Source organism: Molothrus aeneus, chromosome 2 (assembly GCF_037042795.1).
Source record: "Molothrus aeneus isolate 106 chromosome 2, BPBGC_Maene_1.0, whole genome shotgun sequence".
Taxonomy (NCBI): domain Eukaryota; kingdom Metazoa; phylum Chordata; class Aves; order Passeriformes; family Icteridae; genus Molothrus; species Molothrus aeneus.
The window spans coordinates 67,386,111-67,413,523 of record NC_089647.1 but is presented as its reverse complement, the minus strand read 5'-3'; the positions used below and the strand labels follow the sequence as shown (position 1 = coordinate 67,413,523).

General features: G+C 36.4%; 1 protein-coding gene across 2 annotated transcripts in view; it reads right to left on the bottom strand.

Annotated features, from left to right (window-relative positions):
• The window catches only part of UCHL3 (ubiquitin C-terminal hydrolase L3), a 42,858-nt gene that overhangs the window by 5,347 nt on the left and 10,098 nt on the right, over positions 1-27,413 (bottom strand). The window contains exons 4-8 of one of the 2 annotated variants that reach the window (XM_066545077.1): positions 24,270-24,426; positions 23,846-23,931; positions 22,726-22,773; positions 8,989-9,198; positions 290-365 (exon numbers count right to left, since the gene is read on the bottom strand). In XM_066545077.1, the coding sequence (XP_066401174.1) occupies positions 290-365; positions 8,989-9,198; positions 22,726-22,773; positions 23,846-23,931; positions 24,270-24,426 (577 nt within the window). The remainder of the gene's footprint in view (positions 1-289; positions 366-8,988; positions 9,199-22,725; positions 22,774-23,845; positions 23,932-24,269; positions 24,427-27,413) is intronic. The other variant, XM_066545078.1, reaches the window with a different exon arrangement.

Genomic DNA, 27,413 nt, shown 5'->3' with positions numbered 1-27,413 from the left:
ATCTTAATAGGATGGAGTTAAGGGAAGGAAAACACTAAGACCCAAAAAACAAACAAAAAATCCTAATAAACAAACAAACAAACAAACTCCCTCTCCTCCAAAAAAATCCCAAAAAACTAAGCAGAAGGCTGCAGTTGTTTGAAAGAAATCCCCAGACCCTAAGATGCAGCTGAAAAGAACCTAAGCCCACATAACATCAAGAAATCTCTCTGAAACTTTGACAGTTAACAGCACCACTACTTGAATTTGTTTCTAAAAAATGGAGAGAGTGGATAAAAAGTGTTCTTACCCAATTCATAGAGATGACCACCTACATTAACTAATGCAATAAAGTGAAGATCTACTTTTTCATCTATACTTGGTGCCTGCAAGACAAAACAAGACAAAAAGAAATTGTGTTTATTGAACTCTTATTGCTATATGATTAATGAGCATGTATCATCATAATATAAAAATTACCTGGACAAAAGAGATTACAATTGGGAAGCACATTCTGGATTTATACAGAATGGCAGAAGTCAAGTGAGGAACATTTTGGAATACAAAGGAACTGTCTGCAATGCATTTATCAGTAAGAATCCATGCATTAAAGTATCTGGAAATACTTCTGATTACAGCTCTACATAAAAGCTCTATTTTTCATAACTGAATTAGAAGTAAAATCAGCTCAAATACATAAACATCAAAAATAGACTTTCCTATAAATAAGTAATCCTTCACTAATCTTTCTCCCATAACAAAGTGATGCAGGACTCAACTGTGAAATGGTAATATTTCAGAACTGAAAATATTCACTGGTCAAAATAATTTTTTCCTCATAAGCCAACCCCAGTTAACCAGTTTCCTCTTCACAGGCAGCCAAAACAAACACAACTTAGGTGGGGAGGAAAGATAATTACCAGAGGTGCCCAGACTGAATTTTCCAAGTGGCATCATACTCATTATACCCAGTAAGGACTGAAGTGCAGTGAAAGCCCCAAGTGACACAACATAAAAAATGGTTACAGTGAGTAAAGATCCACCTAGCCCAGTACTGTGCTGGCAACTACCGCAAGCAGCAAAAGCTTTTGCAGAAGTTTGTGGGCATCCAGAGCATGGTGCTCCACCAACACACGTTCCCAGCACCTGCTGAGCAGTGGTGTTGGAACCTGTGAGCCAGAAGATCATTCATCACTTCTGAGCCAAAAGCTCTATCACCACTGTTGTGTTCAATAGCAACTGATGGCGTTAATTCCTTATCAGTCTGTCCAGTCTGCACCTGAACACAATTTAAGATGATATTGTTTTGGTCAAATGGGAAAAAGGACTTCAGGTTTTCTTCATTATCAAAAATCTGACTTGTGTGAAAATGTATTTCATGTAATTTTCTTTCATCTTTTAATTACTGCTAGGCTTACATGAATTTTCTAAAAGACTCCAAAAATGTAAAAACTTGCTAAAAACAGATTGGAGTGTAAAATAAGTTGTAGAACCTCAGAGTCGTATCATCTTTTACAGACTAGGATCAAAATTTCCTTTTTGATGATGGCCATGAAAAAAGACTTTAAAAGATTATATAAATTGAAGAAATTTGGCAAACAACCAGAACAACAGAGTGAAGGACAAGAAGTCACCACAAGTCCTTCAAATACATTAAGAAGGCCGAAGAATGCAGCGCTGTGGAGGAACTGCCAACAGCTTACAGAAATTCTGTGCAGCAAGCTCAAAAATGGGAAAAAAAGAAAACAAAGTACCACACAACTTCCCTTCACTGTCATTTAAGATTTATCTCCATGACCAGTTAGAAGTGCGAAAGGCAGAAACGCCCTGTTTCATCACTGTTTCACCACAAGTCCTTCAAATACATTAAGAAGGCTGAAGAATGCAGCGCTGTGGAGGAACTGCCAACAGCTTACAGAAATTCTGTGCAGCAAGCTCAAAAATGGGAAAAAAAGAAAACAAAGTACCACACAACTTCCCTTCACTGTCATTTAAGATTTATCTCCATGACCAGTTAGAAGTGCGAAAGGCAGAAACGCCCTGTTTCATCACTGTTTCAGAGAGCCTCGAATGGAGAAAAGGCATTCTGGCCACTGAAGATGAGGCATCTATCAAAGGGGCAAGAGGATCTTTCCACCAGAAATTCAGGCTGTCTAAGTGAAATGGCCTTTGATAATTTTGTTTCACAGAAAGCCAAACAGAGCCAGGACTTAGCAAAACCAAACAGCTCCAAGAACTTGACTACTCCAGTTGCAAACTTCAAAGTTTGCAAACTATGGAAACCACAAGTTTCCATAAAACCACATAAGACAGCAGGTAATGTCCAATCATTGTTATTGCTATTGACCACCCAACTTTTTACAGACATCTAAACTGTAGTGCTACAGAAGTGTGCAGGCAGGCAAGGCTTGTAAAATCCCACACTGTCACCTAATTCCCTTCATAGACACATCACTTCACAGCTGTTCACTTATCAATTAAACATATCAACTAAGAAATCTGGGATTTAGAAATTTCATGGTTAGGGGGAAGACCACTGCCAGTTAGTGTCACTTTAGGAAGGAGGTGGCTTAACAATTTAAAGCCTACATCTAAACATACTCTACCTGGACTCAAGGTGACATCAAGCAGGAGAGTACATCACTATTTCAGAGGACTTTGAGATGTTCAGGAGTTGATTTTTACCACATTTAGAAACAACATATAGTTGCCCTTTTGACCATTTTGGGTGTTAAGTTCTTTGTCAAATTCTAATAAACGCCCTTTCTCTAGAGAGACACCATTGGCATGCTTGGAATGCTGAGTCTATATATAGAAAGAAGATGAATAAGTAAGCCATCAAAAAAGCATGATTGACTTTTCATAAAGTTTACTTAGAGACAGACTGCTATAGAATCCTGCTGAGTTTTTGTACAAGACTAATCTAAATAACATGCTTTCAGTGTGCTATTGCCATAAACCGTGAGAAATGCTGTGTTTTTACACTTTTAATACCCCAGTCCCAGAGAGAATGAAAGTGCCATGCCATTATTAAGTTTCCTACCATATGTTCTAGTGTATGCAGTCTCCTTCCATTAAGATTTCTTTTCATCTAATCTAGATAGCAGTAAAGTTGATTTTTACATTTCTTGAAAAATTAGGATTTCAATAATTTTTGACAGAAAAATATTTGCATAATCATAAGCACAATGAAACAATAAGGTCTAAATAGACACAATGACCTAAAACTTTGTATTATAAAAATCTGTTGTTTATAACTTAAGCAAACAAGTAACTGGATTAATCTTTCCCAATGCGATGAATCTGATTCAAAATCCCTCCACTCCTCTCCTCCTTAGGGAAAAAGCCCCCAACACATCCATATGCGTGCAAGCACACTCAAACACGCACAGACACCACATGAAAAACCTAGTCAGGCCAATTTCCACTTCACTGGGAAGCCCTAGAAATTCTAACACTTGAACCAGAAGACTTTAAATTTCAAAGGAATGGAAAAAAGTGGGAATGTCAGCTCCAGCGAGATGTCTTTTGTGGTCTCCTCAAAAAGCTACTACACCTTTGGCCAAGTTTTCAAGTTTCTAATAAAGTGTCTATGTGAATGTTTAAAAGAACAAGGAGCATAGCTTTAAGAAGTCTTCCTGCACATTCATCATGAAGAATTACTTAGAACAGTTACAGAGGATTTTCTCTTGATTGCTCTTCTTGTCAAAGACCACAGTAACACAGACATCAATGAAGTGTTCAGATTATCTGTTCCTCTAGATTTTTTCACTTAAAAGCCCCGTCAGTGTGCAAAAGGAAAAAGCACGTTTGAAGGACCACGTGTGTATGAACCACAAGGAGAAAGACATGGGAGTCTAAATTACGCGATTGTCTTATCAGGATTTGGAACTGACCTATAGGATTCAAGACTCATTTTTCAAGTCTTCTGAAGAGCTGCCATGCTGAGTACTGGAAATGTATACTTCTCTCCTATCCAGGAAAGACATAAAGAGGAAGAATACCAGCACCTTGAGTAGCTTACAAAACTTATGTTATGGTTGCAATCATAGTATAAGAAGTAAGTTTTGGTAATTTGGGTCAGTAGACATAATTTTTCCAATTTACTTCTCCAAACTAAAAACATGCTAAAAAATAAAAACCAGAAGACTCAAAACTGATTTAAAGAAGAAAAATACAAGTTCAGTGCTCAAAGAGATGGTTTTGAGAACATCATCTCAAATGTAACTTTTTTCCAAGGAATTAAGGTAACATTCAATGATAATAACACACAATATTTTCATGAATACTCAGTTGCACACACAAAAGAAACAGCCAAGGTTGTCTGCCCTCTAATTTTGGATATCACATTAAAAGTACTTAAATATCAGAGTCCCTGTTTTTCAGAGGATTTGACTGCCTTCTCTGCTAACCTGAACATTCAAATTGAATAATAAACAAGCGCTGACCTTTGTGAGAAATCAATTTGAATTGACTTGTCTCAGATCAATACCCATTAGTTCATGCTATTGAAACAGAACCTCTACATTTCTTCCTCTAGCAGGAATCAAATCTATAATAAAAACTGCATTTCCCAAAGTTTTTACAATATAAATGATAACCCTTCCTATGCCTTCTTGTACTAAGAAATTCCTTTAGTTTTACCTTTCACCAGTGCATGCTGCCCTCTCCTCATGAACTAAACCAGTCTTCCTAGTTGTTGCACTAACCTTCAGAAACCCAATAGTACACGCCACATCACTGTTTGCCCAATCATGTCAGCCTGTCTAATAAAGTATATTTCATCACCTGCACAGTTTCTCTTGCAATGCACTTAGACCATTATCCCAATCTAAAAGTTGGTGTTCAACTTTCATGCATTTTAAATCTTTTGATCTTCAAATGTTGCTAAGTCAAGACATAACTGTTTGTCAAATTTATGTGCAACTGGTTTCTTCTCCTAAGAACTTCATTTCTGTGACAAACTTACAACTGAGAAAAAAAATGGTCTTGCTCTCATGGATCCACTGAACAAGCCTTACCACAGCCTGCTTAAAATGTATTTATGAAAGACCACATTATAAGAGCAGATTCAGTGTTACATGACAGTTTTCAGGCAATTTCTTCCAACTATATCTTTTATTTTTATTATTCCCTTACGCTTGCTTTTGAAAGGAGAAGCAAAGCAAGAAGCCTCACAAACCAGTTTAGTAGAATGCTTTGCAATACAGGTAGTGACTGGGAAAGGAAAAAGTCACTTGATGTTAAGTCAAGAAACTAGCATCAGGAGTCTGTTAAGTTATGGAAGAGTACTGAAGACTGATAGGGAAGAGACAATTTTGCAGAACCTTCAAGAATAAAAAAGTTCAGATACATCCAATTGAAAGATCATGACAAAAGCATCTACAGTTTTAAGAGAAGAAAAAACCTTAGAGGTTTATCTACACCAGATATTACAAGAAGCCAAAGAAAAACAGATCCAAAAAAGAAGACTACTAGGTATGGTTTATATTCAATAAATTCTGAAGTAAAATGGAAAAAGTGATGCAATTGCTGTTGAATAGATCAGACATCTGTAACTTCTGTTTTGCAGCATGGGATGTGCTTGGGCAAATATACTGTGTAGGACTGTGAAAGGCATTTGGGTCTCAGTTAAAGTACTGTAACTAAAACAAAGATCACTGGAATGATGGTCACAAGTTTTCAGTAAGACTGTTTCTGGCTTTTTCTCACAAAACAGTGACATCTCTATTCATGCTCAATATACTGCAGTGTGTTTGTCATATAAAAGGCAGCAAAACCTAAGGCAAACAGAAACACTAAAAGAATAGATGATCTGGAAGAGAAAGTGATGAGGATGGAGGGAAAGTCAACATTACTAAACAAGCACACTGTTAGCTTATCTTAAAAATTTGCCACATCTACTGCAATTTATCAGATTTGTACAGAACGCTTCAGGACAGTATTTTCAATTTTTCCCCCCCTCCTAATATACGTTCTGAACTCATCTAGAGACCTACTCTGAAAGGATGTATTGGGTCTGGCAGAGATGGGGCTCATTTCCCCAGAGCAGCCCTCCCAGTGCTGAGCTTTGCACTGGTAGCTGGGAAGGGGCTGGTGACACCCCAGGGCTGTGGCCACTGCTGAGCAGCGCTGGCCCTGCATCCCTGCCCTCTCTCACATCTCACCCTCACCAGCAGGAGAGGGGCGGGCAAAACCCTGTGAGGGGACACAGCCAGGACAGGTGGCCCAAACTGACCAAAGGGATGTTTCTGTATCATATGAGGTCTGCTCAGCAATGAAATCTAAGAGAAAGGAGGAGGAAAAAGGGAAAAAGAACTAATAACATTAGTAATTGTGACAATTGTCTTCCTGGCCAACCACTACACACACTCAAGAGTGGCTTCCCAGGAAGCGTCTGGACATCCCCTGCTGATGGGAAGTACAGAATAAATCTTTTGTTTTCCCCTGCTTTCATGTGAAGCTTTTGCTTTACTCAACTGCCTTTATCTTGACATATGAGTTTTTTTTCTGTTATTTTCTCCTCACCCTGGCCTGCAAAGGAGAGGAGTGACAGAGCAGCCTGATGGGCATCTGGTGTCCAGCCAAGGTCAACCACCACTGAAGTCAAGGAAAGTTTTCAACTAGGAAAAGTGCTTTTATTTAAGGAGCCTAGAAAAAGCCTCTCAGCATCAAAACTTTTGCTCTAAATTTTGAAACAATCTTTTTTCTGTTTGTCAATGTTTTAGTGGTAGAAATGTACTCAGAACTACAAGAAAGTTCAACTATATTTTAAACACAATATACAGGATGTTCCCACCCCCTTAAATTCAAGAGCATAGATTTCTTAATAAAAGCAATACTGAAGTGCTCATACATTTCTCATACAATGCTGGCCTCATGCAATGCTGAGCAGTTCAGCCTCTTTGTACAACTAGGAGAATATCAGAGCTGTACTAATACTACTTGTTGACAGGACATTAAATACCACCTTGTCATTCAAATTTTACAAAGCCAACGGAGACAGCTTTAATGCCAAAAATGCTGTCTGGTTTCTTCCATAATAAACTAATTTACAAAAAGGTGGTCTTAATTTTCTTGTAAGGCATGTTATACAAATGTGCAAAAATGAGAACAACATTTAGTTACCAATACATACCAGACTATATAGTATTTATCAGTATTCACTGATGAATCTTTATGTATAGGCCTTGAAATTTTAATCTGTTGGATGAAGACAGGACATCGGAGGAATTAAGGCATAATATTTTAAAATCTCTTAGAAGCAAGCTTCTGCTTTGCCAAATAGAGTTGTACTGAAAGCTAAACTAATTTTCTGAACATTTTTAAAGGAAATGCTCACTACTAGTGGATGAGGACTCGTTTTTAGACATTTTCTGAAGTTAAAAAAACTCTCAGCTTGCTTTTCTGCTATGACAACAGATTATGCTGTAATGTCTTAGATAAGTCATCGTTTATTTACTGCTGAAGTAAACTCATGTTCAATTAATGCTTTTGTTCTAGGCAGGCACACTCAAGCTCAAGTCTCCTTCAATAAGTATTTTCTTAACAACAAGCATAGCTAAGTCAAATTCAAACATGATCCCAGTTTCAAATTACAGAAACATGACATAGAATTTTCCAAGGTTTGCTAAACAATAAAAACCCAGGTAAAATGTCAGATGTTGTCAATGTCAGCAAAACAAATGAGGGGTAAGAAGCATGAGTTGGGAACAATTTAAGTCTGTACTTAACTTCACAACTCCTCAGATCCCAAAATATTTAACTAGCTCCAAATGATAACATCAAGAATGGTCCATAGTTCTGAATATTACATGAGAGCTAGATACTTAATAAAAGCAATTACTATTTACATGAAGAGAAAAGAGTCTGGGAAAAGGCCTCATCTTGAGATATTTATCAGGATGAAAATAAAAAAGTTATAAAGAAGTGGAAGCATTTGACACTTATTTTTAATAGCAGTAAAACATTAAGGGTTTCCACATGTGCAAAGGCACATCTGAATGAAAAAGAAAATTATTTGGACCACAGCTAGAGTAGTTATTTCACCTCTGTTAAAAACCCACCTATCTCAAAGAAGAATTTCCAGGAACACAGGTGAAATGTGATCAGTATCAAAGAATGATAAAAACAAAATCAATGTCCAAATTTTGCATTTAAGAGCATTAACTTCTACACACCAAGATTTATTTTTCTATTCATGTATGCATTAGAAGTGTGATCACTCCTTAAATGCAGGATGAAATAGCACTAAAAGACGCTTTCAGTTTGGTGTTTCCGCTGGTGGCCATCAGGCCATTTAGAAACATTGGCTACTCTGTTCGTATAGTTTTTTTTTCCAGATTTTCAAGATACATTTGTGGTCGGTGAGTGAAGGAGGAAAAAAGTTTTAATTTGATGACAAGCTTTTCTTATTGGAACATATTCCCTTTCAACTGCAATGTTTGAGTACAAACTATATGAAGAAACAACATGTCAAGTGAAAAAGTAACCAGCCCCTTGGGATTAAAGGAAATATTTTATCATTACTGAAATACCCAGGGACCATTAACCAAGAGTTAAGGAAAGAAAAGGAGACTAGGTTTAGGATATGAGAACTTAAAACCAGGCCTCAAACACAGAAGAAATAATACCACGTAGCAAAAAATTAGAAGCACCTTGATTTAGCAGATCCAAATGAAAGATCATGAAGATGAGGTGAAAAGAAGAGGCTGGATGTGGAGCCTATGGCAAAAAAAAGTGCCAGTTCATGAAAGGTAAACTTCTTCTATGCTTTGAAAATGATTTAGCATATGTATGGAATCAAAAATACCTAGACAGCAAAGTGTGGAATGATGTACTCTTGCTGTCTGACATGGTGGAAAGGGAAAAAATAAACCAGGAAGAAAGAAACCTTAAGAATGGTTGAGAAAAGACCCCAACAAAACATGATGCCTTGAAGACTGAAGCTACATGGCAGAAGGCCAGTGGTGTCAGAGTAAGAAAAGACTGAAGATGGACTACACTTACAACAGAATGAAGCCCGACAGATGGAAGGCGTATCAAGGGCCGCCACCGGCGCAGACGGACTGACGGACTGGGAGCCTTTGCAGGACCTACATGATTACGTTTGGCCCAGGAGAGGGATGCAGAGTGACACAATGGTGAGGCCTTCGTTCTGCTGTGGCTAACCTGAGGCTGCGATGAGCATGGTGGTGAAGACAGCGAGGACGATGACGACTACATAAACATTAAAAAAGAACATACTTAGCCCACTTAAACCTGAAATAGCATCCCTGCAACTGCAGCAAACTGCAGAAATGTCCACTATTGAGTATACTGTCCTTCAACTGCTCAAATCACACAGATAATAATCAAGAATGTGTTGAATTTGAATGAAAAGATGAAAGAACACTGCAAATAGGCAAAGACATTGTTCAAATCTGGAGTTTATAGACAGATAAGCTAGAGGTTATTCACACCCAGGGAACTTGACAACATGAACACAAATTAACTGACTCATTCAAGAGACAGTGTTGGAAAGTGAGGAGGGAGGGGATTTAAGCATCATTTAATAGAAGAAATCATTAAGAAAGAGAAAGAATCAGTTTTGTCTACAGCTACAAGAGCTGTGAGCAATAGCTCTTTGGCAATTTGGGATAGCTAGACTGCGCTGCTCTGGGATTTAAGATGAATCAAGTAACTATGGCAACAGAACCCAGAGTTTCTTTACTGTTTCATGTCTAACATAAAAGGAAAGCAAAAGAAAAGGGAAGCTTACCGTGGTGAGGTATGCAACTTCCTAAGTTTTTCACCTATTCTTCTAAAATAGCAGGCCAGTGGCAGTACTGCCATTAACACTCAGGATCCCTTTAGTATCCGTGGAAGCAGTGGGACTATGTTAAACCATTCAAATTGTTACTATTAGAAGAAAGACCATAGAAGTATTAAAAATGACTCTCAGCTCCAACTGACAAAGTTATAGTAAATATATTAAGACCAGAAAGGACCATTGTGATGATTTAGTTTTGATCTTCTGTCCCACACAGGCCACAGGACCAAACAAGTTCAAGTTTTGCATGGATCAGAGCATACTCATAAAACAAAAACAAACATTCAAGCTTAACAATTTTTTAACTACTGAAAAAAAATCAGAACAAATAAAAAATTCAATCAATCCTGTCTATAACTACATAGAGACAATAAGTAGCATATTCATACAGTTTACTAAACTTCATAATAAAGGAAAATGCAACCTTCTTAGTCCTGTTCAATGATGACATAACATGAACAATAGATTACATTATTCATCTGGCCATGATGCCAAACCAGGAGCTCATCTTCAGCATTTCATCCACTATTATCTTGGAATATATAAAAATCCCCAGTGTTATCTAGAGCCTCTCAGAGAACCCCTTGCCTTCTGTCAAGAAATGCAGTTAATCTTTTGTGCTAATTACACAGCTTTTATTTGGCCTCAGAAAAACACTCCTTTGTTTGAAGCTAATCTCAAGGGCGATCCAGATTGTCCTGTGTTGATGTCTTGTGCTTTAATATCTGCTGATCATCTTCCACTGCCTGTAAGCTTTGAGGTGTATTTTAGTAACAGAATCATGGTTTGGATAACAGAATAATGGTTTGGATTAGAAGGGCCCACCTTAAAGATCATCTAGTTACAACTCCCACATGGGCAGGGACACCTTCCAGAGCCCCACCCAAATCGGTCTTAGACACTTCCAGGCATGAGTCATCTACAACTTCTCTGGGCAACCTTTTCCATTGCCTCACCACCCTCACAGTAAGGAATTTCTTCCTAACGTCCAATCTAAGCCCACTGTCTTTTAAGTCTGAAGCCATTCCCCTTAGTCCTGTCAGGACAAGCCCTTGCATAGTCTCTCTCCAGCTCTCTTGAAGGCTCCCCTCAGGAGCTGCAACCTGGTCACCCTGCTATTGTCTTCCATGTCACTGACAGACTACTTGATAGTACAGGTCTTAGAACCAGTCTCTGCAGAGACCCACAAGCTAACACACTAACTCATCACTGACACCCCACTTATCTGCCCTGAGACCTGCCAAGTCAGGGCAGGCAGAATAGAAACTGCAGTTCCTTAAGGTATGTCCCAAATGGTGTATTCAATTGAATGACTCCAGTAGAGGCTGTGAAAACCAAACATTAGATAGCTTCTCTGAAAAAAAATAATTTTCACTTTTATTAGTCAAAATAAGTCACTGTAGTGCCAGTCAAAACTATTTACTTTCTTTGAATTATTTATTATTTTTGAAGCAACTAATGTTAGTTCTCTTTTTTTTTCCTATCAAGAGTGGGACAATGAATTGGTTCTTTCTGCTCCCATATTGCTGACCTTAAAGAAGGAAGATAGGGTTAAGGATTTTTCATGAAGAGCAAGCATCAAGTACAGTAGAAACTGTAAAGCTCAAAGACATGGAACTTTACCAAATCTCATAAACTGTCCAGAGAACACAATTTTCCACAGGGTTGTCACAGTTTGGTTTTTTCCTTTAATTTCAAGCATTCTGATCCACCTACATCTCAGCAGCTCCTAATAAAAGAGGAGAAAACTAGAAAACCTCCAATCCAAAAATGGAACTACATGAATAAAAAGGACTTCAGCAATGTCAATACTTCTACAAGACAAAAAGTCTTAGAATAGCTTAATGGCTATTACAGTTTACCTGTACTACTGACTGGGGTTTTTTCATAGGCTTCACTTGAAGAACTGATCTAAAATGAGACTTTTTATGTTTAGATAATGTATCAGATGGCTTTAGAAATGATCCGTTATCAGCTTGCTTAAGAAAATTTTAAAAGATGACTGATAAAGACTGCTTCTAGAATTCCTCATAGTCCACAGACCTTCCAATGCAGGAAGGAACCTGTGAGATTAGAACCTGCTGTCAGGCAGAAGTTTAAGAGCTTTGCTGACTAGACAGTTTAAGATAAAAGGCAAGAGACACTTGAATGTTTTACAATTTTGTAAGGTGCTGCCATCATAACAGACAGGATTGATAAGTCTTCCAAGAATCTGAATTGTAGTATCTTTTTAGTGAGAAACCGTTAAAAAAATTGACTGGAAGCTGTTAAACCGTATACTTTTGCTCTGAAAAAAAATCCTATTTTTTAGGACCCCTGTATAATTACTGTGAAATTGCTAATAAGATTTTGAACAATACCAAATTTAAGAATTGTTTAACAGTAGAGGGATAGCCACGATATTGAAATATTTTCTTTAGAGAGCCTTGTTTTAATTTTGCTGCCATTTTTACCACAAGTCTATACTTCTACCATTCTTCTACATTGTACTTCTTTGTTTTCTGGCCAATATTGCTAAAAAAAAAGAGAAAATATTAAAAATACCCCTTGCCTGAATGTAATGAGACTAAGAAATACTTTAGCTTTTCAAAACTGAATTTACACCATAGAATGCCATTTAGGGAAACGAATATTTTAGTATTTCTAGTTAGTATTTGTCCTGATTTTTACTTCCATTCATTGAATCTTTTTATCCTTTATTTCCTGTTCTAGTGGGTCCCTTAGTGAGATCAACTAAGAGAACGAGAAACTTCCCCTCCATTAAAAATATATTTTTGCATCTGTAAAAGTAGAATTTCAGCAGACAATATGTAGGAATTCTGGAAAAGCAAACTTAATACTGGATTAACAAACTAATTAACAAGGCTGTAATAACCAGAAAATTCTATGCATGGTTTTAATAATAAGCACAAATTAAGCTATGTGAACTGAGGTTGTTTTAAAATGAATATTTAAAAAATTAAATTAGAATTACCTGTTAATATTACTATGAAATTAATGTTAAATATACATCTCCAAAAAAAGAATGGTAATTCATACATTTCACATTTAATTTAAAATATGGAAGACAAATCCTAACTTGAAACACCCTATTCAAACAAAATTTATTAACAGCTAGAAACTGCAGAAAAGAGAGAACTAGTCTGACTTCACAAGAAGAAAAGATCACAGGAGCATATTCCTGTGCTGAAAATTATAATAGGTCTGAAGTGGTAAAATAAAAGCCCTGAAATAGAATTGAATGTTATTGTCATATAAACCAGGAAGCACATCAAGTTTATTGTCTAAAATGCAAAAAAATACATTATAAAGAAGTTAAAAGCTTCATGGAGTAGGTCCAGAAAATGTTCAGGCAATTACCATCTGCCCCAATCCAAAACTCACTCCTATATATAGCTGTTACTAAAATCTAAGATCTAAAAGGAATCACATACAAAGTTTGTCAGGCACCAAGAGCTGTGCTTCTGCACATACCTAAAAGTGCCTAAGTTTGATAGTGCTGAAGAGCTCGTGGCTTGGTTCACACCCAAACCTGTCAGGTTCTAGAAACAGGGATCTGTTTGCTCATCTTGTTTGTGGAACCCAATCCAGCAAATTATTTCAGTCCATGTGTAATGCACTGAAGACCTGACAGGACAAAGCAGCATCTGGTATTGCATGACCATTTCTAAACAGAAATACATATTATTGATTGACTTGCTACTGGCTACAAAAATTCATCTATCTGGAAACTCAGGTTTAGAGCATCCTTGCAGCGAGAAGTTCAAGCCCAGGCTACCTTCCTCTTTGGAAGCTTCCCTGCCTATCAGCTCACAACCTGTGCTGCTACAGGGGCTTTTCTTTTTTCCTCCATTCTGAGGTTGTGTCACTGTGTAGAAAGAAACACCAGCTGCACTGGGACAGAGATAAAATGAGCTTTAACTACATAACAACATGTCTGGCAACTTGGGAAACAGAAGGAGGTAGCATACTTTCAGTCCTGGTCATTGTTTCATAGGCACAAGCCTGGGATCAGAGGCCCTGGCACATGTTCTGCATCTGCCCAGTTGCATTGTTCCACAAGCATGCAGGGACGCCTCCCAACATGCTGTTCATTATATAGTTCCCATACAGTAATCCCTGGAGCAGAGGTGGGAAAAGGATGAAGCAACAATAAAATGTACAACTTTTCCAGCCAAGTGAGCAATATAAGGGTTATTACAGCTTTAAGATCATTCTCAGAGAGAGTGTATTTAGTATCTATCAATCACTTTTCCCCACCGCCTTTTGAAGCTTTGTTTTTCTTAAATAATTGCTCATTACTGAATTAAACACAATATTTTAAAGGGTCTGTATTACAGTTAAAACTAAGTGTTCTTCTTCCTTAGTCATTACCACGACTGGGTTTTTTACATGCATATTAAATCTATGTATCACACTGTCTGAAAAAACCCTCTTCCTCCTCTTTCCTTCACAAGGGTTTTAAATTTCTCAACAGCATTTCAAGCCTATGTTGGTGGTGGTGGTGAAACCTTGAGAGACATTAAGTTCCTTCAAGTTTTTATAAAAAGATAAGCAGCCAGACAGAGGAGAGGGATCTGACAAAGGAAGAATTCCACAGAGGCAGAAGATGCTTCATGAGCTGATCTCCAACATTACAGAATTCACATGAACTAGAGATGTGTGCATTTTGATTGCAAGAAAAGCTTGTTTCAAACTAGATATTCCTTACATGCAACAAAAACCTGACCAACATGCAAATTCTTAGAAAGTTAAGATTCATAAACTCCAGTCCTCGCAGATCTACTCATTTTCCAACATTACAATTACCAACACCAATATTATTGAGACTGAGATCACAGACCAAACTGGGATACATCTGCTAGCAGATCAACATCTGAGCCAGTCATTTTAGTTAGTCCTTCTGCAGCCGGTAAAAAAATATTTACAGTATTCTCCATGTAAGTTTAACCCATGATTAAGAATGGACAATATCCCAAGAGTATTACTTTGCTAGACATATGGGTAAAGACAAGAAAAATGGTGAGATTAGAGCACCCTAAAAAAATCTTTCCAAAAGTAGTGGTCATTTATCTCTCCCTGAAGACTTAAAGTTCTATGGTCTATGTTAGGCAAAAGTCAAGCTAGATTATCACAATGGTGACTTCTGTGATCAAAAAAAAGTGTAATCACAACAAAAAGAAGAAAATTTCAAAGGTTAGGGAGCTCTGCAAAAGCTAAATGACTAGATTTTTTTTTTCAAATAGATTTTCTTTCACAAGATTTTTTTCTGAAATAAATTGAACAGCATTGTTGCACACCAAATACTGTATTTTTGGAGTGCTTCCTCAAGCAAAGTTAGTTGATATAACATCAATTCTCAGAGTGGTTTTAGCCCACTGTCTAGCTTCAGCCATATTGGTAAAATGTTGCAAGTCTTAAGAATTGTAAACTCTTTTTGTTTTCTCCTTCCAAATTAGTGGTATGATAAAGGAAAAAAAAAACAAACCAGGAGAAAGCCAAATAATTTTCTCTTCTGCCTAAGAGCAAGAGGCTGACTGTGACCTCAGCCATCACCTGTCACACTTGGCTATACCCTGCTGCTTGCTGTCTCTTACAGATAGTGCAAGAACAGCACAGGAAACATTATGGATTGGAGAGATGCAAAAAACCAAACAAAATTAAAAAAAAAACAAAAACAAATAGACTTATGGCAGTTGATTGGTAGAGATGTTGGATGCTAAACTGTAGAAACATTTTTTCACTTGTGTTATTTATTTCTTATAAACTTGTTATTTAAATCCATGGGTGGCTTTATGGGTGCGAATATCCTCTATAGTTATGTTTTATCCTAGGAATCAGAATTCCTTCATGCAGATTTTATGGTTAAGCATAGGATCCAGAATAACAATTCTACTGTATTAATACCTTTTTAGCAATTTGCTCAGTACAGAAATCAGATTAAGGCATGTCTCAAACACTAACACGTTAGATAACACGGCAATGCAATGAGTCACAGACTAACCAAGCACAATTTCTAAAACATTTCACATGATTCTAGTAAGCTCTTTTTTACACTTTTACTTTGTAGACTGTAAAAGAAAAAAAAGCCATAGCTAAAATTTTTAGGAACTTCACCACCTTTATAGGAGAAATTATATGCTTGTTCTCTAATGCTAAGCTAAAAATCATGTATGAAACAGTTCCATCATTGATTTTATATTCTCTCAAGATGCAAATGTTTCTTTAGAGGACTATGGATTATTCAGAAGAAACATCAAGGAATATGGGTGATTTAAGAGAAAAATCCCACCATATGTTCTTGGCAGGAGCAAAAGGGAAGCTCTTTATGTTTCTTCTCTAACAATAAATTGTAATGCCCCAGGGGACCAGAGATCTTTGAAAGTTCAAGTTTTATAGCAGTTGGGAACAGAGTGCATTGATTCTACTTAGCTCTTGCCAATGTTAACGACTGTTACTGTGATCAAAGTCTAACTTCGTGCATTCCAAGCAAGATTATAGTTCTCCAGGCACATGAAACAAGTTTACAGACTACAGTTTGCAGTTATGTTTTGAGTTAAAGAAGAAATCAAGCTGTGGTAGTGTTTTTAGAGGCTGCCAACTTCAATCCGTGTTAAAAATATTCCTGATCATATTTGTGAACAAAAGAGTATCTAAATAAACACATTGATGTGTGCCAGTATTTCAGCTTTTTGTGAACATCTGAGACGTGATCTTTTTTGTGATTTTTGACTCTCTCAGTATAAACACCAGTTTTGATTTTCAAAGGCTGATTTTTTAATCAATATTTTTGATAAGACTCTAATGAGGTGCAAGAATGTTGTTTCTATTTGAAGTAGCAGCTCAGATGCTGCACCTCAGTCCATTCAAGTCTGAGCCTCATTTCACTATAACATACAGTTCTAGTAGCCAAAGCTGTCAGTTGGGAGATAGATGTACAAAGTGTACTAAAATAACCCAAACAGGAGGAGTTACAGAACAGAGGCAGTGTTTTCTGTGCCCTCCCTTAATAGCTGATATATTTTATTCTGCAGTTCTGTTTTCTTCTATCTTTCTCTTCTTAACAACTAATCTTAAAACACTGTAGGTAAACTTTGTTTAGATGGACATTCTCATCAGCCTCAGAGGAAGAGGAAAGAAAATACATGAATGTCAGAGCTCTTAATTTTCTCCTAAGACAGCCAATATCCAACACAGTTCTTACTACTCTCTAACTAATATCCAGCATAGGTATTTCAAGTGGCCATATCACTTGTGTTTATTTGCTTGATTGAAACATCATTTTGAGCCATGCTGTAGTAACACTTAAACAAACTTCCCAAAGACCACAGATACATTCTGCTAAGCAGCAATGCATAAACATTGCTGAAACTCCCCTGTCCAAAATAACTTCTACCTCCCACCACAAAAGTGGTTCCATATGCCACAAGGACCACATGACATAACAAAAAGTTCAGTCCATCACTTGTACTTTACATCAAAAAGTGATATGGAGAGCCACTGTCAGCAGTTAGTGATACCTTGATGTTACACAAAGAGCCTGCCAATCACTTAACAGCACAATTATTTGAGTATTTGCTGTTCACAAAAGCTGATCTAAGTCTAGTCTGTTAAACTTTCTCCTGTCTTTCCAGGAGTGTGCCTGTAACCCCTCTGTGCCAGCATTAGCTCCTACAAGACTACAGGATCAGCTGTTTCAGGAAGTTGTTTGGGAAGCCCATGAAGACACTGTAGGAAACTTGCCAATCTAGAATGATTTTAAGAGCCACAGATACACACAGCTGGCTAAAACTTCAGACAGTATTACTTGATAAAAGAGCACTTGAACAGGAGTTAAGCATGTCAAAGCTTTGAGAAATGCAGAAATCGAATACAAATTATTCTCTGGATCTAATTCCTTGCCTAAAGGCCAATTAATATTTTTAAAAGATTTCTGTGTCATAGTTCGCCATTTTCCTTACTGCAGTATTGAGCTGTAATGAAGCACAGTTGCAAAATTACTGGATACAGATGCCAGTAATATGAGAGCAGAACAAAAGTATCTTCTACTCATGTTATTATATTCACATATTAAAAAGGTAAATTATTTCAAGAATCAGATACTATTTTATACCTGGAAAAATTGCCCTGAAGCATGTAATTGTTTAATTGAGCTAAACAATTTCTACTGGCTTATTTCTATACAAAGTGTGCCTTTGCGTTTCCTCCTCTCCTCTCCCAGGCAGCTATATAGTAACTTTATAATATTAATGGAAATGAGGGGTATGATACAAAGTAAGTTTCTTCCCCAACTCCAATTTCAAAATTTATTTATTCTGCAAAGACTCTAGACCTGGAAGTCGCTCTCATTTAATAACGTTTTCCTGTTTTCAAAAAATTGTTCCCTATAGATTTTCTGTTCTGTTACTTGCAAATAGTCACTACAATTGTTTTGAAAGTAAGGATGAACCTCATCCTGATCAGTGCTATAAATTGGTACTTTTCCTCCCTCAAATATTGCTATAACTTAGTTGTAATTGATCACTGTTGATTAGACAGCTAATGTAGATCCACAATCTGTCATTTTAATATTTTTGAAGGGTTGTGGTTTTTCAAAGGAGAGTGTGGTTTTGTTTTTGTAAAAGGGTATCAGAAACATTAAGGTGTGTGGCAGTACAGGGTTTCAAAGCTTATGAGCTGCTCAAGGAGGCATCAGAAGAACAAGAAGGTAAAAAACCCCAAATGCAAAACAAAAGGGAAAACTCAAAGATGGCTCAGCCAAAAGCAATAAAATAAGGATCAGCTTAAAAGTTGTGCAAAGAAACAGGTTCTATTTTCCACATCTTAAGACATCCTAGATATTGTAAATAGAAGTGCATGCTCAGCAGAAGACTCATGGAAGAATAAAGAGAATCTTGAATATCTGGCCCCTATTCTACTCTCAACAATAGTTGCAGTTCAGGAGCTGTCACACAGAAAAGAGTACACTGGATCTATGAAGCTTTAAGGTAAAGACCTAGATTTTTTTTTTTTGCAGCTTTGGATATGAAATACCTGTCATTTAAGAAGGTGTAAGCTTCATCATCATAAACTTCAACAGAAATACTGTTCCAGGAATCTTACATTAATTGCCCTCATTATGGTACTTGAACAGACAACCAGAATCAAACCACCCTTGAAGCCAACAAGACACTTCTTCCATGGAACCATTCCCAGATCTTACTACTCGCTACCAAAGTAATTTTAAACAGACCTACATTATTTACACAGAAGTAAATAATAAAAAGTACCCATAAGACCTGCATTAGCTATTTATTGTAGCAATAAAGTGAGACATGGAGCCACACAACCCAGAAGTATTAACAGAACCTGGTCCAAAACCTGGCCTGAAGGATTAAGTGCAAATTTACAACCCTTTTAATTAGCACACTTGAAATGAACTATCAAAATGAAAACTGCTTAACAGTTCTTGAAAGTTTAATCTCCTTGAAGGAAAAAAAATCTCTTTGATTTTTAAGAAAAGTGGTTGGTTTTTTTTTTTAACTAAGCAAATTAATCACAGCTATCAAGCCTGGGAAGCCTGCTAAAGCACCCATCAAGGCAGAACATTCTATAGTTTTCAGCTTCAATCCACTTGCTTACCAATTCATCCTCATGTTCAGCCAAATAGATCCCACAGTAATGATACATCCCACAAGCAAACTGATCACTGTAAATTCTAGCAGCCATCATCTGGAATCTAGGAGCCCATTACAAGTAATATCTTGCTAGTGTGGGGGTATTTTCCCCCTGAGAAGAGCTCTTTAAAACTTACAAAATTTAGGAGAAAAAAAAAAATCTAATTACAGATTATACTAAAGCAGAAACAAATCCTAACCACCAGACAGGGTGACAAAATACAGAGATATTAGGAAGACAGCACTGCTTTATGCTATTACTTCTGATTTTTACCTCTAGCTAGACTTACTTTATTTTGAGGTTTGAAATACTTATGTACATGAAACAGAAAAAAGCAGAAAATGCATGACCATATTGTAAAAACTAAGTAATCACTGAGATTATAAAAAGTCTGTGAAGACATAGCAAGACTGTCAAGGGCAATCAACAAATAAAGACTTTACTCAGAAGTATTAAAGATTGAATCCTCAAATATCTGAAACATCAGAACGGAGGAAAAAACCCCCAAACCTACCAAACAGAATTATCAGAAGAGAACCTGTCTGTACTCTGTGCTGTTTTTAAACCTTCTGCAGCTCATGATTCCAGAAAATTTATGTTGATTGTATGATGGTGTGTTTTTTATGGTGGAAGGAAATGTCCTTCCTTCCTAAACAAATCAGTGGAGTTGACTGCTATCCATCCCACTTTTGGAAGTTACCCTGTCTAACACAGATAAGTTTTAGCAAGACTTTCTAAAAATGTGAGTGGACAGTAGTATGCAATACCTAAGGGGCAGAACCACCCATACAGCAGGATTTTCTCATGAAGAACACAAGCCAAGTTAAGCATCCTAAGAAAAAGTAGGCCTGCATGTTTTCTCAATCTTTATATCTGTAAGAGACCTAGAAAATATCTGTAAAGACCTAGAAAGCACTTTTGTTCACAAAGCATTAACTATACAGCACTTACTATCACTAAGCAACTAAATAAACCACTTTACTCAAAGAAAGATTTCTGTGGAACATGCCTTGACTATTTGGACAGTGGAGGAGGTGCATGGAGGCCAAAAACCACAGTCATAGGAAGGCAACCTTGTTCCTTTCCAGTGCTCTTAAAGGAACTTTAAATTCTCAGGAAAGTAATCCTAACAAGTCATGGATATGCAGGAGGAATAAGATTCTCTTCTTTCTTTCCTAAAGGTGCTAGAAATCCTCAACTTACCCCAAAGGACAAGGCAACAACCTCATATGAACTGCATATGGTAACTTCATCACCTGCAAGATCATGCTGCTTATCAGTCCCTTCAACCGCTACATGGAGAGTATACAGTGACATTTAAAATGTACCCATGGAAGGAAGAAGAGATTAACGCACTTTATCTCTCAGTTACACTTCTCAGCATATTCATGTTTCATATGTTGTTTCACTTAAAAAGAATTTTACTTAAAAGTAAAGCAAGTCCTTAGGTACCAATGAATGGGGAGGCCTTGCTGCCTTGTTTAACTACCATCTGGTAGGACAGGATTTCCAGGCAATTTGATGTTCCAGTAACAAAACTTATTTGTTTTTTCCCTCCTTGGTTGATGGATGAGAACTATTCTGAAAAAAAGGATCCTGGAAAATATATTCAGTCTTTGTACTATTTCAATTTTGGAAACAAAAAGACAGGAAAAAGTTATTTCACTAGTCTAAGGAATATCCATATTGAATTACTTACAGATAGAGTTATAAAAAATGGAATAATAAATAATTGGCAAGGAAACTGGCTATTCAATATCTGTATTTAGGCATGGTTGCTAGGACAATCTCGTAATTTTTTATTATGAAAAGAAGTCTTCATCTTTCCATGCAATTATTAATCTTTTGTATTGTGGTTATCTCAATCAGGAAACAAATTAATTAGTGGAAGTTCAAGAAGTTAACTGTCCATTATTAGGAGATTCCATTGTCACTTAGGTGCTTCCTGAATCTTCATGAAGACACTCAAAACAAACAGCCCTTGTATTTTCTTTCTCAGTCATTCCATAATATCTGCCAGAAGAAGGCAGAGACGATCGTTCCCTACATGAACCTTACAGTACATCAAAATAACTACAGAAGTTTCTCTTTCACAAGGATCTTAGGAAAAGATTCAGTCTTCAGCAATTTGTTGGGATAATCACTCTTTCTGATCTGGCCAAGAATATCTAGAAATGAATTCATTTGAGGAAAAAAAAACCAGACCATATTTTTGCGGCTCTTACTTAAAAAAGGAAAAAACTATAAATTTGTTCTGATGCTTCTTCTTGAAATATAGAACCTTGGCTAATTTAGGGAACAAGATAAGAAGAGAGAGTGGTGTGTTTTTTTAAATAAAACACTACAAAGGAAGTTGAGTATCTATAACAGAAATAGTTAAACCAATTCTCATCATTTCCATTTCCAGACAGGGCAAGGGGGAGCAGAAAGGATTGATTTGCTTTCTCCTACATTGTATAGAAGACACTGCACAAAAAAAAAAAAAAGAAAACGTTACCTACTGGACTTCAAAAAGAGAGAATGGATGAGTCACTGGAGCCACAGCCAAACATAGAATTGTTTCTCTTTTTGTCAAACAAAGCAATGCTAGCAACAATATAATATTTTTTTTTTTCGTCAAACAGATAGTGAAATCTGAACCAGAAAGATGGAAAACTGACTTCGTATGACTTAAGCAGAAAAATGTTGAATGTCCAAGTTCATGGTTATTTCAGGGTTCTTTTGTCAACTACTAGGTTGTTTTTTCCATATCACACACAATCTGTTGAGGTATAAATGCTTATAAATGTATGTATGAATGAGAATTTATCTGAATTTGTATTGTATACAGACAGCACACACACAGCTGCAAACCAACTATTGGGCTATTTCTTTTCTTGAATTATAATTTTTCAAACTCTCATAAAATGTTCGATACACTTGTATGGTTACTATGAATCTTAAAGTCTTGCCTACAAATGTGTAACATGAAAACCTCAAGTTTCTGTCTGTTTTACTCTGAAATGAAGCTTAGAAATATCTTTCATGTTATATAAGAGCTAAAAAAGCCTAATGCAAATAACCCCCACCACCAAAACCCACAAACAAACAAAAAGCCCACAGGCTTCAAGTTTGGTTCCCCCCCAGCAATGCCACTTAATTTTGGACTAATTACACAATTCTGAAAACCAAGCAATAATCTCAATTTCACTGAAAACCTTTAACATGTGATTGCTTTCACGTCAATTATATTCAACTCAAAGTAGATATAAACAAAGACTTTTTAAAAAACTGGATACCTCAGTCTGACCTTCATGGGCACTGGATTCATGAGTGACACGAATAGCCTAAAATTAAAATATATTTCAATCAGACATTAAATGAGAGACTTTCAGTATTGTAAGAACCATTCTTGCACTTCATTTTATCAATTACATAGATGTAACTATATTTATTCAGTGCTTATAATAAATAAGAAAGTTAATAAACAGATAATCTCCACTTCCAAGGATCTCAGAAGACCACTCCTTCAGTTTCATAACAGTCAATTCAGGTCAAATATCTGAGAGTTTGTAATGAGCCTTTTGCACACAGAAAATGCTTTTTTTAGCTATCATTTTGAGCAGAAAAAATAATTTACATAGAAGCCCGATCAGTCATTTTGTGTCCAACATTTCCATGGAAAATGTCATAAATCTCTGCTGTTTCTGTTTGTTACTACTTCCTTTAGGCACATATTAACACTCCTAGTCCTGAGGGCTTCACGATGTGCTCTGACTTAAAAATCATCAAGGTTTTCATTTTGAGAGAGGACCCTCATTACCATCAGGAGCAACAGCACTGTCCTCCATCCACCACTGGCCAGATGTTTCTGCCACATCCTTTCAAACAGCACTAATGATGTGGCTAACCATATTATCAGCTAGCTCATCTCATGGTTTAGGATGGTAGGGGAAGGAGATCATATTTCAGCCAAATCAGCTCTTTGTGTGCCTCAACTGCTAAAAGCATGGAGATATGACCAGAAGGCACCAATTAAAAGAGGCAGCAAAAGGACTATCCTTTCAGCAATAGCCCCAGATCAGCTTAAATTGACCATTAAACTATATCCTGAACCCATAAAAAGAAAAGATTATGCACACATTTCTCATGCATTTCAAAGTAATTTTAAACTAAGCCAGGGAATTAATATGGATGAGAACATTGACAAAATCTGTTCTGCTGACTGAGCTATGGGCAGGCAGGAATACTCTAAAATACCAAAGCAGAGTTTCCTTTGTAGCAACTGTCTGATCACAAGCTCACTGTAAAATCAAATTTGTTTAGCTGCTTCACTGAGTCAACCCCCAAGGACAATACCTGCTCATGCAAGTAATTCTTACACCATTTTAAATAAAAGTAAAAACACATGATACTAACTTCATAAGTTTCTAGGTATTTGGCCCTCTCTTCAGGAGTCATAGATAATGAATCTTCTAGGAACTTTTTCAGTGAAGAATTAGTTTCTTAAAAAAATTTAAAAAGACATAATTAGTGTCATGTTTTAATTCCAACTTCATTCACAGCTTACAGAATCCAACAAAAGATCTGAAGATAAGATAGAATTGCACTGTATTTTTAAGACACAGAAGGCTGACTGCACTTTGCAATGTTTCAAGTGCTTTAGTTCGTAAATTAGTATAAAATAATAATTTTGTAATTATAGATAAAAATGCACTCCTTCAGCCTTTATGAATGGTTATATTCAGAGAAAATAGTACAAAACATACCCTTCCCTCCATGGCTTCCCACATCTGAGGAAAAAAGGGAGAAGCTAACAAAAACCAAACCAAAAAAATCTTACCAAAGTTCATTTTATCTCTGTTGTTTGCAATAGCATGAATTAGCCCAATTGTCCCACAAGCATTGTTAATGGTCTGCTTCATGAAATACACTGATGATTTGACATCTTGTCCCTTAGCTTTTATCCTCTCTTCTTCTTCTGTTCTGAAGGTTTCATACTAGAAGGAAAGTTAAAGACACAAATAGTTACAGTTATTCAACAAATAGTACAAATAGCTACATCATTCAAGACAAAACAAATTATAAAACACAACAGCTAATTAATACTGCCATTTGAAATGTTTAACACATGTGGTCCAACAAGTATATTAAAATTACCTGAACTGTTCTATGCTGTTTCTTAACCAAATGCCTTCACATTTGAAACATCATTTTGAATATGTGTTATCTAAAACAACTTTAAAAATTTTCAAAGTATTTCCTTGATCTGAGCTCATATCACCATCTCTCTTCAATGCAACTTTAATAGCTTTTTAAGGACAGAAGTGTCAAAGTGCTATCAAGAAAGCCATAATACTTCAGGTGATTAATCATCACAAAGCATTCTTTAAATGTTCCACTGTTACATTTCATTTTTCACAGGAATATAAAATAAGATCTATATAACACCCAAGGTATCAAAACAGGCCCTTCTGAAGCAGTACTCATAAAGTAAACTTTTATATTCTGCAACAAAAAGAGAATTAGCTTTGACTGAACAATCTAAAATACTTGTTTTATAACGATCATATGTGACTAAAACCTGTTATACTGTGCAATAGTGTTGTCAGTTTTGTGCTTTTTTTTTTTGTCGCTGGCTGTGATTTGTTGGCTCTTTTGGGGAAGGGGGGTTGCTGTTATGGGGTTTTTTTGAATGGATTTGTTTGAGGTTTTTGTTGATTTTCTTTTGTTAAATTTTAATTTCAGACAGAAAAAGAAATAAATAAATCCACAAATGTTCCAGTTAATGATTCCTCCTTTGCCTCTTTTATTAGGTACTTTTGCAGACAAAAAAAAAAAGAATTCTGAAGTAGATGGGCTTTTTATACAAGTATGATGAAAGTAAAGTAAGAATGCAGAATGTTACCAAGGAACTCTTCCTGCAAACTCCTAAAAAAATTCCCTTGTCTGTACTGTCAGTGACAAACAAAACCAAAAAACTTCCAGCATCATATTTCACTTTTGTAAGTTGCCTCAATGTTCTGAATAGGCTAACTAATAGCAAGAGCATTATAAACCATTTTAATTTGGTTTATCTACAAGCTAACAAAAAATAGCCTTAATTGAGATAAAAATTTCAGAGAGTTCAATCAGACAAAAAGTTCAGACTAGAGAAGTGAACAATACAGCTGCCATTCATTCCTTCCCAACTAAAATAAAATCCACAGAAAAAATAAATATATAAATGCTGAGAATACCAAAAATACAATTTTGAGCAAGGGATAGACCAGATCTCAACAGATTCTTCCTAACCTAAGCTATATCCCAAAATTTAGATTCATTTGGATCTATCTATTCATTAGGCCCACAATGCCAACACCCACAATATTCACTTTGTCTACAACATACTATGCAGACTAAGAAAGCATTGACCTTTAAAGTGTACAACAATCCTAAAATTATCTGAATGCTAACAAGAGTAGCTTGCCCTAAAAGCAAGTTCTAGGAAACTGATATACAGGAACCACAGAACCACTGAACTTCCAGACAGAAGAACAGAAAGACAGTGAGAAAAGTGTTTACAAAGGCAGCAAAACTAATGGGCACTTTCATAAATAGGCAGCAAAACTAATAGGCACTTTCTAGACACGGCCAAGAAACAAATAAATCACAAATTAAATAAAAGTGTAATTTTACAGGCCATTTTGAAAGGGAGACTGAGGAGGGAAAAACTACTCTAGAAATACAAAATAATGCTCAAGGGTCTTGTGGAGTTCCACAGTGACCAACAAAAGCTTCATAACACTGGGACCTCCCATGAAACATCACTGTTCACACAGCCAGGCTAAACAGTTGATAGAAACATTTGTGTCCCTGATGTTTCAGAAGGATTAACATGCTGAACACTTGGCTGTGCTCAGATTTGACTGATTGATGCAACAGAGCAAATGTTGTTTCTCTGGTTTTGTTTGTCATATGTTTCTTTAGGATGAAATCAGATACACCTTCTGGAAAAAGAGCAAGGTTCTTTCCCATGGGATAATGCTCCCATAGCATGATCCAAAGAAAGGTTTGCACAAGCAGGGAGTCAAAAGAAAAGTGAGAGTCAGACCTGTACCTCAAACAGCCAGACAGAAATGACAGCACACAGAAAACAATGCCTCAAAGGTGACAAAAAGGACATTTCCTGAGGACAGGTGAGTTGAAAGTCTGTTTAAGCTCAAAACTATCAAGGTGGCTGAAATCAATCTTGAAAAGTACTGCCTGCATAGCTGTTTTGGAGAAACTGAGAATGCAGAGGTTTACAGGACATAATGTGTAGGAAGACTGACCTGTCACTCCTGTATATTTAAACACCTTGTGTTTAGAAGTTAAGCTTCAATACCTAAGTGATTATAAGCTACATATTCTTTTTGAGAGACATATTAAAAGAATTAATTGTGGACAGATTCACTTCAACCTTTTTGGCTGACCTTATCACAATCATGTAATACTGTTATAAATTGAAAGATCAATTGAATCACACTACGTAAAAGCATGTGATGACACAAAATAAGCACATTGAAGATTTAATCAAAGTCCAACATAGTGAAAGATGGAGGGGAAATTGTCTTTCATCTTAATAGTACGTCCCATCTGTCCAAGAAGTGAAAGCCACATCAATACTGATGACCAAACTGAAAGTGGATTGAAGACTGAATAAATAGTCTTTACAGTGTAACAGGACAAAAACTCAAAAAGAAGTAGCATATTGTCCTACACCTTATTTCATATTTTCCTTATGCTGTTGGAGCTTTCTGCTAAAATCAGCAAATTGAGCCATCTCACAGTGCTTATTATAAAAAATACCTTAAATTGCCTGTAATAGAAAAGTGTGAGGCATATTTCTATGTGCTTCTACATTAGCTTTTCCCATTCTGATTTGAAAAGAAATCAGAAATATACATGCAAGGTTATCAAAAGAAGCATTTTTTGTGTTATTTTTAATGAAGAAGTCTCTTGAATA